Here is a 14,517-nt window from a genome sequence, read left to right as displayed (position 1 = left end):
TGTGTGTGTGTGTGTGTGTGTGTGTGTGTGTGTGTGTGTGTGTGTGTGTGTATAAATTTTTGTTGCTAACATAATTTTTAGCTTTTTGGTCATTAAGTGTAGGGCTAATGGGTATCTAGACGCTATATTTGGCACTGCTTGTTGATTTCTCTTGTAAGAATACTAAAAAAAATTATGTTTCCAGTATATCAGGCATTTCAACATAACTTTTCATATCAATGTTAATTTGAGTCATATATTTCTGTGGTTGGTGCAAAGACACATTGCTTTGGTTCTGTTTTTGCAGAGAGTATTCATCTGGGATTTGGATGAGACAATCATCGTTTTCCATTCCTTGCTTACTGGTTCCTATGCTAACAGATATGGAAGGGTGAGTACTGAGGAATAAATGTGCCTATTTGTAGCTCCTTTGAACTGAGGATTAATTTTGGGATCCAAGTGGCAAAAGCAACTACAGATAATAATTTAAGACAAGGATTTGGGATTTTTCATTGGGATAGGTATGTATCAGTGTTTCATAAACATTTATCACAATGGAAGCATTTTTTTAATGGAAGCATTTTTAAAGGGGCTATATAAAACCTCTGCGATCATTTTAAGAGAAAATCTTTCCTTTAAAAAAAAACCACTTTTTTCAGGGGATTAGACTCAAGAAAGTAATCCTAGGTCTGATACTGAATGAGTTACTGTGGCATTGGGCTTCCATTTCTTGAGCCATACAGTGGAAATATTCAAGAAATGTCATGATTTTTGTGTGATCTGGAATTGAGAGCATCTATCCCTAAAAAGCAGAAAAATAAACACTTAAAAGTGCAAGTTCATTCAAAGCTTTTTTTTTGTCCAGCAAAACCAACCCCCACCCCAAGCTTGCTGTTTTATTTAGTGACAAGTTAGAGCAGATAGGGTAAGTGGTCCACGTGAACTTTTTATTCACTAAACCCAAATGTTTAAGGAAAACTAATCTAGAATATCAAGGAAGATATTTCCTTCAGCTTTTTTTAACCATTTAAAATGTGTATATCTTGTTTTAGACAAAATAAACTTGTTAACTTTGTCATCATATTTTATTTTATACTGCAGGGTTGTTGGCTTAGTGGGTCTTCATACCTGTACTCTTTTGTATATTTTGGATGGAAGTAGGAGGCCAAGAGAGTTCTGACATGTTCTTGAGGACACTGATCATAGCTTGAAATATGTCATAATTCTAGTTCATCAGAAAATCTTGGAGTTAGCAAGACTTTTAAGCAAGTTTCTGTTCAATAAGCCAATAAACATGACATGGAAAAAATTTTTTTCCCAAAAAGTCCCTTCTAGCAGTTAATAATGGGTACTCTGGCCTGACCTGGAAGCTAAATGGCTTATTAGAATTCCCTTCATCCTCTCAGTGATTTGGGAGGTCTTAGAAAAGGGCTCAGGTGGCTTAGTAGCAAGCCTGATTTAACTGATCTTGGATTTACTGTGGTAGGGCTAAATATGCGGTTGTACTTTACTATGTATGTTATAAGGAAATGAATGCTGGACAATGGACCAGCAGTTCTGTCTCTATAGGAACCAGTTACTTGAGAGCTAGCTTAGTCACAGTGGGTTAGGTGATTGAATGAGAAGGCCATTCAGTAAGTTGATACTGGATCTCATTGATATAATACAAAATTAGGGCATATTACAGCAATATGTGCTCCCCCCCTCCAAAAAAAAAGTTTGAGAATGTCCTTCCTTCAATGTAATCCTACCTGTGGGAAGAACACGTAATGGGTGTTATGAGGAAATGCTGTTTTATAACAAAGGTGATGGGAACAAAGAGAAAGAATGTCATACACAGAACAACATGTAGAGAGAAAAAAAATCACAGCATCTCATGAGGAGAATGAAGTCCATAAGCATTGCTGTAAATCTGTTTTTAATAGTTACTAAGATAAATACTAATTTGCAAAATTAAAAGCATCCTCTATTCTTCCACTTGACACTGGTAATGCATATTGAAAATACAAGCAATGCAAACATCAAAATTTATATTCAAAAAAGTAAGTATTAGGCAGTTTGGCATTAGGCCAAAATTTCTATAAAGGATCATACTGATATTGCCATATCATCCTCAGATTGTGTAGGACTTGTGGCTTCAGGGTGAACTGACTAGTTCATCTTTGTTCAAGAACTTTGTTTTTATACTTCATTAACATATAACACGAAATTTAGAGGTCAGTGAAAACTTCAAGATCAGGAAATCCAACTTCCCTTATTAAGGAAAATGTGGCACCAAAAATGTATAACACTATGTAAGCATTATGATTTTTCTTGTGGTTAAAAAGGTCATATAAATTGCTATCTTTCAGCTTTTAAATGACAGCCACTATTAATTTTGTAGTCATTCAAGGACAGGAAATAATAAAAATTATTGCATATACCTCATTCTCACAGGGGCATGGCCAGTTCAGCATCCACATCCACCATTTAGCTACATACAACCTGAGTAGCACATACTAATTGTGGCATATGGAACAAGGGCAGCCCAAGATAAATGTGAGATATGAGCCCCTCTGAATGTTGCTACTGTTCAGGGATATAGGAATTCCTTATGTCGGCTACTAGTAATTACCAAAGAAATATACTACCATGGAGTTTCCTCAATAGATAATGCAATGTCTAATAATTTAGGAAATGTCTGCCTTCTGGTAATAAATATGTACATTTATATGTTTGTATCTGTGTATCCCAAAGCATCTAAATTTAAGGAACATTTGTTTCTATGTCACTCAAAGCTCCAAAGAGTATAGAAGAGTTCATGTGAAAGCAAGCTTAGATTTGCTTTGATTCTCAAAGTCAGGAGCAAGAAGCAATGATTAAAAGTTGCAAAGAGGCAAAATTTAGGCTTCATGTCAGGAAAATTTCCAATAATTAGAGCAGTCCAAAAGTGGGAAATATTGTCTCGGTAAGTGATACGATAGGTTTCCCCTCATTATAGGCCTTTAAGCAGAGGTTGGATAACCAACTGTCTGATGGATCAGAAGAGGCCTTTCTTTGAGATAGGGCTTGGATTAGATGACCACTGTAGCCTTACAATGCTAGAGTTCTGAGATTCTGGTACTTAGTCTTCTACTATAATAATTTAATATCTTCAGTAGAAAAATTGAATGCAACAGCTCTTGACTAATTCACTTAAATAGAGTAGTTAAGGCTACTGATTACAGTATTAAACTCCAGAAAACAATACAAGACACCAAAAACCCAGAAAACTCTGGATGATTTCAGGTTACCTCTCTACCTCATAAGGGTTGCCCAAGACTCTGTGTAACCAGAGGGAGTGCTGGGTAACTGGGTGCCCAATGTTTGTGTTGGCTTTTAGGTTATCTAGTTAATTTATCAAACTGATCTCCTTAGGGAATCAAATCTATGCCTATCTAGCAATTAAAACAAAAGTTGTTGTGTCATTTCAGTCATGTCCAACTCTTTGTGACCACATTTGGGGTTGTCTTGGCAAAGATACTGAAGTGGTTTGCCATTTCCTTCTCCATCTCATTTTACAGATGAGGAAACTGAGGCAAACAGGGCTAAGTGACTTGCCCAGGATCACACATCTAGAAAGTGTCTGAGGCCAGATTTGAACTTAGGAAGATGAGTCTCCCTGACTCCAGGCCCAACACTTAATCCACTGTACCATGTAGCTGCTATTGTGTTATAGCTATGCAATTTAGCATCTTCCCAATATGACTTTAATATGCACTTAAAGGATTTGGGGGCACTTTTCTGTAGGGTACCTATTTTATATGTATTGATACTACTTCCCTCAGTTTGGCTCCCAGTCTGCTCCTATTTCCGCATCTTTTATCTTTAAGTCTTTAGACTGTCTCCACATCTCCATTATTTATCCCAACTTTTTTCTGACCCAGAAACAAAGATATTTAGGTTTTAGTATTGGCTCTGGTGCTCCTAATGAATAGTAGTAGACTTGTAGAGTATATTTTTTTTCTGGTGGCAACTGAATAAATAAAACATTACCTCCACTACAGCATAGCTTAGAAAAATCACAGGTTTAGGATATTCTGAAGGACTTTTGTCATCGCTTGTTGTGTTTATACTTACTTGAGTTTTTTTTTGTTCCCTTCACTACAACCTAGCTAAAATTTTAAATGGACCTAATTAGGAAAACAGAAACAAAAAACACGGAAATGATGCGAAAAAGCATAACTTTTAGGCAAGACAAAGCAGTATGTAAATTAACCAGTAAGTTTACAGAGCAGCTAGATGGCAACTGAAAAACAACTGAACAACAATAAGGAACCATACCAGTTAAGGACTATTTCCCCCCTTTTTAATGCCATGATTTGAAACTATATAGATATATAAAAATATTATATGTATATGTATGTATATGTATGTATATTTATGTATATAAATATACATACATATACACACATGTATGTGTATATGTGTACATGTGTATATGTACAAATATTCTTCCTCCTAGAAAATGTGAATAGCTATGACTTCTGCTAAATCGCCCCCAGTGATCTGCTATAGGAATTGGCCTTCAATATCAAAGCTGAAGGAGATATATGTGACATCACTTAAGAGGGCTGTTGAACAACATGAAAATGATTGACTGTTACATAGGTGATGCCTAAGAATTTGCATTCAAGTATGCCTATGTGATAGCTAAAGAAAAGTTTCAAAAAATGCAACACCTGCTATTCTATTTCTGCCCTGCTAATACCCCTGTTCTACCCTCTAAACTGGATTTTCATAAATCATGCCCAGGAGAAGCTAAGATACTGAGCTGGGACAGCATATTCTGATGTTCACCCCAGTCATTTTCTGCCTTCCTGCTGCTACTGCACCCTCCAAACTAGATCTCCAGAGACCATTCCAGGGAAAGAGCTGAGACAATCAGCTTTGAACACTCTGTACTTTTGTACTTATCTTCATCCCAACTATTTTTATCCCTGTACAGACCCCATTTCTTCCTCCGCTCTACAAACTATAATCAAATCAATACTGCCATTTCCTCTGGAAAGATCATGTCATTTTGATTACCTTTATTGCTCCATTTACTATCCCTGTACCTTCTCAGAATGAAATTTCCTTCCCTGGTCACCATTCCTGTTACACATTATTTTTTCCTGCTATTAAAATGTAACCTCCTTGAGAGCAGGACTTTGCCCTCTGCATTTGGTGTAATGCTTTGCACAAGGTTAGCACTTAATGCTTTTTGATTCATTCTAATAAAATAATCTAATGTGCAGCTAAATTAAAATGCAAATTTACAAGCACCATCCCTGAAAGCAATACTTTAGAGTCCTTAGTATATACATCATAGGAGAACAATGATCCCTTTTTGTTTTCATTTTTTTGCTCCAGGGGATTCTAGGAAGGCACAGTTTGGTATGCATCTCCTGAAATTTGTCTAGTCAAGCAATCAGTATTTATTAAGTACCTAGTATATACCCAGGCACTGTGCTAAGCACTGGGGATACAAAAAGAGGACAGTATAATCTGTACCCTTGAGGAATTTCCAAGCAATCTGAATATTTAGGAGTTCCCTAGATGTTCACTTCTATTTCATAAAAGATCCCATTATTGTAGGAATACAGAGGCTACCACAGTCTGAACATTTGTATTTGGACTGGACTTGTGATTTCACTGGGTTAGGGAACTCCCAAATAGGAAACTCTCCCTACCAATACCAATCATGCTTCCTTTTAGTATTAGAGAACTGACTAAGGCATTGAGAGGTTTAGTGACCTAATCAGGGTCACAGAGTGAGTATGTGGCAGAGGCAGGACTCGAATCTAGGTTTTCCTGACTCCAAAGCCTATTTTCTATTCACTCTTACTCACTGGCCCTGACCAAGAGCAGTTGTTTAATAAATGTTTGTTAAATTGAATCAATAGAACAACCAAGCCTACCCTCATATCAACAGCATCTGTGGAATAGTCAGAATCCCTTAGTCAGATTAGTAAACTTAATTTGAAGCTACTGGTGCCTTACTGGTGATAGCCTTTACTCAATTAGCCATACAGCGAGAAAGTATTTGGTGTTATCCATTTTTATTCCTTGTTGAAGCTGGCTCTTATACTGACAGTAAAGGGTAAACAGCAAAGTTATGTTGGGATTTGGAGAGAGAGGAAGTTTGATTCTTGCCATATTTATTTTTTAGAATTTGCTACTTCACCAAACATCAGTCAGGTATTTATTGAGCAATGATGGATTTGAAAGAGACTGAACTTTGCCTGTAAGAAATAATAAGGATGATAACTCTTATTTCTGTAATGCTCTAAGATATGTCACCTTCTCTAACCTGAGCCTTAGGACAACCCCGTGAAATCTAAGAGTTTCTGTAATTATCTGCATTTTGCTTATGAGGAAACTGAGGCTGACAGAAATTAAACAAATTCCCTGAGGATCCAGAGCTATTAGGTAATCAAGGAAGGATTCAAACCTAGGAGTTGTTGTCTCCAAGGACAGTATTCTTTTTAGTTTACTATGTTTTTCAAAATATATAGAAACAGAAAAGAAGAATTTGCTCAAATAACTTCAAATCCATTTATAGATTTCATATATATGTGAAAAGTTAACTCATCTTACTGAGAGGGAGCATGGCATAGTAGAATCCTGGCCTAGAAGCTAGGAAGACCTGGATTGAAGGCCCACCTCTGACCTTGGGCTGTGTAAATAACTTCTTAGTGATTTAGGCAGCTCCCTAAGACTAGAAATTGAAAAGATAGAGCTTCCTTTCTATACCCTAACAATGTATGTGGCAAATAGTAATTCAGACAAGTGCTGTAGGTTGTTATAAGCATAAGTGGACTAGAAGAACCAAGAAAGATTGACAGAGGAGATGAGTTTAGCTGATTCTCCAGAGATGGTTGCAATTCAGCTAAATAGAGGGTATTCTCAGCTGGTGGAACATCATTAGAAAAGCTGGGGATACATAAAGCTTGTTCAATGGACAGTAAGGAGAGATCAGCAGGAGAGGAGTCATGGGAGATGAAGTTTAAAAGGCAATTTATGGGCCAGGTTGTGGAACACTTTGAATGCCAAGATTTTCCTATGGATAGTGAAGTGGAGGTGCAAGGGACTATGGGGCATATATTCTCTAGTTTCTGAAGGTTTTTGATAAGGGGAGGACTGCAATAGAGGGGGAAGTGAAAAGGGGACAATCTGATGATGAAGATTGGGAGATGATAGGAGGCTACTGTGGTCATCCTAATGTGAAATAATAAAGGGTGGAACTCGGGTGATGGCAGCTGGAAATGGAAAGAAAAGGGCATTATGTGAGAGGACTTAATTACTGTTTGGATAGAAGAAGATATTCAACCCTGTCTCTGCTTGATCCAGTCTGGTTTTGATCTGGTTTTTTCTAGTTCCCCTCTATCTTGGTTTCTGTCAATTCCCTCTCTGTCTTTGTACTGTGTGGTTATCCAGTACATGAAATCCAACTGTGAATTTTTCTGCATGCTTAAAAGTAAGTTTAGAATGCCAAATTTCTTTCTATGCTTATCTTTTTTGATGTTTAAAGGGAATGTGCTAAGTAAGGAAAACAAAGTATTGAAAGGCATCACTTAATAAGAAAAATGCCCTGATTCTTCCTATCACTAGTTCGACATTGTGGCATTAATTGTAATAGAAATGCAGAGATGAAAAGCATTGATTAACAGTGTTTTATTTTGCATAAAAAGAAATTACAAACAAGGATCTGTCTATTATTCCATTATAATGATGTTATCTTAATGGAGATTGACAAATTACACTTCAGTAAGTATGATATTTGAGATTTTTTACTGGTTTATTGGACTATAAACTCTATGAGGACAGGGATCAGGTACAGTACATGATGCCTTATTTCTACCTACCTGCTGAGAGTTACAAATTCTAGAGAACATAAATTATCCCCTCCTATCTCACCCCCATTTTCCCATGGTCCAACTGATAATTATCTTAAAATACAATTCAACAAAAATTTATTAAGTACTCACAATTTGCAAAAGAGAGCATATACTCATCAGATTCCACATGGTCCATGTGCAGTTTGCCATAACATTTTTAATACCACATTTTTTTTGACGAATGACTTTCAGCATAAAATGTTTCTTTCTATCTCAGATAAGGGAACCAATTTTTTGAACCTTATTCTTAATCCTTCCATTGTTAGCTGTCAACCTGTGTGGAAAATAAGCAAGTTGGGTCCCCATAGTGCCCTTTCCTGTTTTTCAGCTTCTTTTTTCCAAAAAAACAAAGACATTGAGAGGGCAGATCTTTAAAATGCCATTCAGGCAGCATTTGTGGCTGTAATATCAGCATTCTAAACAAGGAATTGTTTAAGGGTTTCGACACTGGTATTTCTTCTTTCAGTTGATCTATACCTCCCTCAGAGGTTTGCACCTGATTTGAGCACAATTTATAAGATATTCACATTGAGCTGCAAATCCTAATAAACATACCCTCATTGTTAGCTCTACTCCTCTGTTGTACCATTACTGTGCTCAGTAATTACTTGGCAGTTGGTGGCTTTAAATTGCAAAGAAGGGCTCAATGTAATGCATTTTATGGGCCTTATCTTTGATCCCACACATGCAAAACCAGTACTATGCCCCATACTCTAGCCAGGAGCTTAATTACACTTTAAAGACCAATTGATAATAAGATATCCTTAGTCAAAGATTAAACTTTAAAAAAAAAAAACAACCTGAACTCTCTTAATTTTTTTTTAATTTAACAATGCAAGATAGAAATTTCATAGATCATGTTTTCTTTAAATTACCCTAAAGGAGTATACCTTTTAAAAGAAATCAGAAGCAATCACTTGCATATTAACCTTTTGCAAATTGTTATCTATTTTTTAAAAAGTTTGCTTAAATAAATTTTCTTCTAGTGAGATTTAATTTCAATATTACCTGTACTTTGTGTGGCCTCAGTATTACTCTGGAATACTATTAGTTTGCCAAAATTGAAACTATTATATTGACCTAATCATAATTTTTCTCTATCTCAACTTCTGTGCCCCCAAATCTACAAAGCCACAGTAATTTTTGTTAGCTTTTGTTTTAGACCCCTTTTTTGTAAGCAAAGAACAAAGGAAAAGAAAAAAGGTTTAGATGGAGTAAGGGTGTGTATGGATGTAGGTGGTTGGGGAAGGGGAAGAGTTATGCATTTATATGTATGAATAAAAGTAGAACCACAATAATAGTTTTCTTAAAAATAATTCCTTAAAATGCTTTACTGATGTTTCTTAATCTGTGAGTCTTAAGATCTCCTCCATGTCTAGAACTCTCTCCTTCCTCATCTCTGCCTCCTGATTTCCCTGGCTTCCTCCAAGTCTCAGCTAAACTCCTACCTTCTGCAACAAGCCTTTTTAGACCTCCTAAATCCTTTAAGATTTACCCAATCTATCCTCTATCTATCTTGTTCATACATAGCTGTTCACATGTTGACTCCTCCCTAGACTGAGTTCCTTGAGAATAGGTACTGTTTTTTTTATTTTGTTTAGTTTTTTAGATATTTTTTTTCTTTCTTTGCGTTTCCAGAGCTTATCACAGTGCCTGATGCATAGCAGGCACTTAATAGATGCTTATTGTCTGAAAGGCTGACTGATCTAAATTGCTCTTCTATTCTCCTGATTTTTAAAACAAAGTTTTTAAAGCACTGTTAACCATAAATGCTTAAAGGGCAGTTATTAACCACAAAGTTCTGTATTGATGTAGGCTATTGTTTCTAAGACATAAAGAGAAAGGTCCTCAGGCTTTTATATTTATTTATAATTTTATTTATGAACCATTCTTATGTGAAATTTGGCTTTGTCATTAACTCTCTTGACTGCACACAATCTAAATGCAATACTTAGTTTTTGCTAAGTATTTTTTCTAATTCAATTTTAGCCAATTCATTACTAATTCAATAATAACAAATTTAAAAAGTACCTCATTAAAGTTCTTAAAAGGGAAAATATTTAGTTCTCAAATTTGGAGAGAATGGTCTTTTGTTTCAACATTGGAAAAATAATTTTGTTCACATTCTCCAAACTTCAGAAAAGTTAAACAGCTTTTCCTTAAATGTTCCACAACATTCATTTTGTGTACACAAAGAGCCATAGACAGTTTGAATCAAAAGTAGGTTCTGGAGAAAGCAACTGAAATTGGATTTAAAAAAAAATAAAACAACCCTATAACTATGAATTTTGTCACAGCTACTATGGGATGTACCTATAAGTACATATTATGTGTGTATATATAAATACACATGTGTATATAACATAATGTGTATATATATTTATTATGCGAGTATGTATGCAACATATACCTTCAAATTACATATACATACTATACAAGAAAGTAGCTATGATTTATATCTACAGTGTGAAGAATTCCTGGCATGTGGGAACTCACTCTATTGATAGTCTACATATTAATCTATGACTTAGTACATAAAGTCCTAGGGAGTCAATCAGTTAACATTTATTAAGTGCCTACTATGTGCCAGGCACTGTGCTTAAGTACTAGAGCTACAAAGAAAGGCAAAAGGCAATTTCTGCCCTCACAGAACTCACAATCTGATGAGGTGTGCAACACATAAAAAATAAGCTAAAAAGAGGTGTGGAAGAGAGAGGGTATGCTGTGGACACAAGGCATAATGAAGTCCTGTAGCTGGGTGGTGCCCTTGGCCCACTCCTTAAGTGGAAGATGCAGGAGAGAAGCGGTCTCCCATGTTCACTCTCCACCTTCTCCAAACAGAGAGAGGAAGGGTATCTGGGGAAGGGTATACTGAGGATATGTGAGTAAAAGAGTTGATTCCATCTTGCAGGAAAACAAATTTCTGGAGATAATAAAATCTAGGAAAGCAGCCAGGTACAAATGAGATCAAAGAGGTTTAGAGGTTTAATTATGCAGAGTAACACAGCAGGCACTATATATAGGAGGAGGAATCTGAATCCAGGTCTTTCTGGGCTGGCATTTTTTGATTTTAGTGTAAGCGTTTATACACACACACACACACACACACACACACAGAGGAGAGAGGAAAGAGAGAGAGGAGGGAGGTGGGGGAGAGAGAGAGAGAAAGAGAGAAAGAGAACCTTTGAAAGAGCATTAGATTCTAGTGTTGATTTAACCACCCTACTAGCCATTTAACCTTTAATGACAGCCTCAGTTTCTTCGTTTATGAAATTAAAATAATACTACCTCCCATCCTGTATGGTTATTGAGCTGAATTGATGAGATTATATATAACACAGAAAAAATAAAACTGTAACAAGCTATTCAAATTTGAGTTATTGTGGTTAGATAGAATGCCAGGCCTGGAGTCAGGAAGACTCACCTTCATGAGTTCAAATCTGGCCTCAGACACTTACTAGCTGTGTGATCCTAGGCAAGTCACTTAATGCTGTTTGCCTCAGTTTCTTCATCTATAAAATGAGCTGGAGAAAGAAATGGCAAAGCACTCTAGTATTGCCCAGAAAACCTCAAATGGGGTCACAGAATCAGATACAACTGTAAATGACTAACCAACAACTAGATAGTAGCGAGTATAGTGATGAGTTACATAATGAAGAGACATGAAATGAAGACCAATAAGAAATAGAGAGATGATAAAATAAGAGTTGTAAGTATTTGCTTAAGCCAATGATTTTGGGCAATAGCAAACACTAAATGAATCTCAGGGACTGGGTGAAAATGGGTGCTGAAAATTCACATTGGACCAAATAGGGATCTTGTTGGCTTCATTTAGAAAAAGAGCAATATGTTTACTATCCACTAGATTATGAACTTCTTGAAGTCAAGGGCTTTATTTTGGACTTTTTTGTGTCCCAAGCTCTTAGCACAATGCCTGGCACAAAGTAGGTACTTACTGTCTATTAACTGATTGGTTGTTAAAGTGTATAAAAATTAAGTTCAACAGTGCCTCTTCATGTCCATAGTTTGCGAAGTACTTTTTATCTTACTAAAGGAATGGAGAGAATTATTTTTAAAGACCACTGTAGTCAAATAACATGCAAACTTGCCTAATTTAAAAATTGTAGGATAGCCACCACTGAATAGTTGTCCAACATCAAAGCAAGCCTGAGCCTCAAAATGCTTTCATCAGCACAGCTTTCAAACCCTCCCCTTCCTCCAACCAAACCCATACCAGGGTGTAAACCACAATGTAAATAAAAGCATCCTCTTTGCCAACCTGCCATTGGAGACTAGAAAGGCAAAAAGTAATTTCCCTTTGGCAGGAACTTATGCCAACCTAAGTAGTCTTTCTATTGTTTATGTCAGTTTTGCCTAAAGTTCATGAACCAGGTACAGGAAATTGCCAGACTAGAATTGATATCAGATGAGATATTATCTTATCCTTTGAAATCATATTAGTCTAGTTTGGTTATTGATACTTCATTATTTCCAGGATTTTTTGTCCTCGTTATTGTGGGCACCACCATGTAGGCCATGATCTATTTAACATCTTACTCGGTGAGTTTGTGTGAGTTGCTTCGGTCAACATAAGTTAATTACCCAATAGACCAACTTTTGATAATGAGGCTCTAGAAGCTTTACTATGCTAGTCTTTTGGTGACAGGCATGCAATCTATTGCCAGGCACATGTTTAAAGCAATAACAATTTGACAGGGCATTTTGCTGACAGTGTTGATTGATTGATGTTGACGCCAGAACTGGTATTCCACTGGCCCATCTCTCAACAATCCAGGATGACCTCCACACCACAAGGAGGCACTGGAGTATGAGAACAAGTATGCCATTTGTGGGTAGTAAAATGTATTTTAAAACATTTAAAACCATGACAGGAAATAATTATTGCTGCTACATTATTAGACCACAGGTTACCTTGATCATTTATCCCACTCAGGTAGCTACTTCTATATACTTCTTCAATCAAAAAAACATAAATATACCTTTATATGAGAAGTGTGGATTATTGCTATCTTACTCCCATATTTTCTGAGCATCCAGGGGTCAGTTATTAAGTATTTATCAAGGATTAAGTATAGAGTCAATATATTTTTTGGTTGGTTGTTTGGTTTATCTTTGATCAAATCTATCATTGGTGTGGAAAAAGTTCTAGTGAACTTTTCTAGTTCTCTATCACTACAGACCAGCAAGTGTCTTGCAATTTATAATCTTACAAGATTGCTTCAGGCACTTAGAGATATGGTGACTTACTCAAGGTCACACTGCCAGTGAACTGTGAAAAGAGCAGGGCTTCAATGTAAGTTTTGATTCCAAGACCACTACCTCTGTCTCTCTGTCTCTATCTCTCTCTGTCTCTTTCCCCCCTCATTCTGTGTATGTGTGTGTGTATATGCATGCATATATTAAGAATAAACTTTAAAGATTCGAACATACTCTCTTCCTCCAAGAAAATTAAAAAGTAATAGGTGTAAAATAGAAATACATACTCAATGAAAATTTGTGTGCACAAATACAAAATTTATGTTAAAATACTGAAATTATCAACAAGGGCAGGTTAAAATTGCAGCAGCAAGTTCCTTAACTGATTGTTTTACTGTTAAATGTGTGCAAAGGAAATTTATCATTTTAATACTATACTAATAGAGTTGAAGGAAGGAATTGCCATTGATTTTTTAAAATAATGCCTTCCCTCACCAGCAGGATTTTTTTTTGTTTGTTTAGCATAAAAGGCACAGTAATTCACACATCCTTTTTCTGGAGAAATAAAGTAACATTCAATTTTCTTTTCTCTTGTCAAGCCATTGCACTCCATTGCTTTGTTTTCATGAAGAAGGATCTATGAATAGCACAAAATTATACATTTTGTACAATGATATTTGTAGAAACCACCCCAACTTTGCACCAATCCTGTTCTATCCAACAAGAAATGCTTTCTGTGTTAAAGGAATCATGCTAGGGTTCTGGGGGGGGGGGGCAAAGACAACAATGAAAAACAGCCCCAGTCTCAAGGACTAAGGGGCCTAACAAGATGGACTTGGTAAGGAGAAATATGATTATTTGAGGAGTTAGGGAGCACTGACAATGAGGGGGACAAGGGAAGACTTCCTAGTGAAGATGGCACACGAACCTAACCTTGAAGGAAGCTCAGGATCTGAAGAGGCAGACTGCATTGCGGGTATGGGGACAGCCACTGCAAGGGGGCGGAGAAAGGTGATGGAATGTCCAATTCAGCAAAGACCTAATAGTCCAATTTGGCAGGAACATGTGTGAAGGAGAGGTGCCATGGGCCTGAAAAGACAGGCTGCAACCAGATAGTTGAAAGTCTTAATCCCAAGCCAAGTTTATATTTTTCTTGGAGACAACAGAAAAACTCTAAAGGTTCCTAGAGGCAGTGGATAAAATGCTGGGTCTGAAGTCAGAAAACTTAAGTTCAAAGTCAGCCCCAGACACTACCCATATGACCCTGAACAAATCACTTAGCTTTTATCTGCTTCTGTTTCCTGTAAAATGGGCATAATGATAGTATTTACCTCCCATGGTTGTTGTGAGGATCAAATGAGACAACATTTGTAAAGCCCTTTGCACAGTGCCTGGCACATAGTAGGTGCTTACACATATT

The 14,517-nt window shown here is 36.5% G+C and overlaps 1 protein-coding gene across 3 annotated transcripts in view; it reads left to right on the top strand.

The window, feature by feature from the left end:
* LOC114054118 (eyes absent homolog 1) overlaps positions 1–14,517 on the top strand; it is a 161,194-nt gene that overhangs the window by 86,211 nt on the left and 60,466 nt on the right. For all 3 annotated transcript variants that reach the window (XM_027877251.1, XM_027877250.1, XM_027877249.1), the window contains exon 9: positions 287–370. In XM_027877251.1, coding sequence (XP_027733052.1) covers positions 287–370 — 84 coding nt within the window. The remainder of the gene's footprint in view (positions 1–286; positions 371–14,517) is intronic.

Source organism: Vombatus ursinus, unplaced genomic scaffold, assembly GCF_900497805.2.
Source record: "Vombatus ursinus unplaced genomic scaffold, bare-nosed wombat genome assembly UNPS02014812.1, whole genome shotgun sequence".
Lineage (NCBI taxonomy): Eukaryota > Metazoa > Chordata > Mammalia > Diprotodontia > Vombatidae > Vombatus > Vombatus ursinus.
The sequence above is the reverse complement of the archived record's forward strand: the minus strand, read 5'-3'. Positions and strand labels throughout refer to the sequence as shown.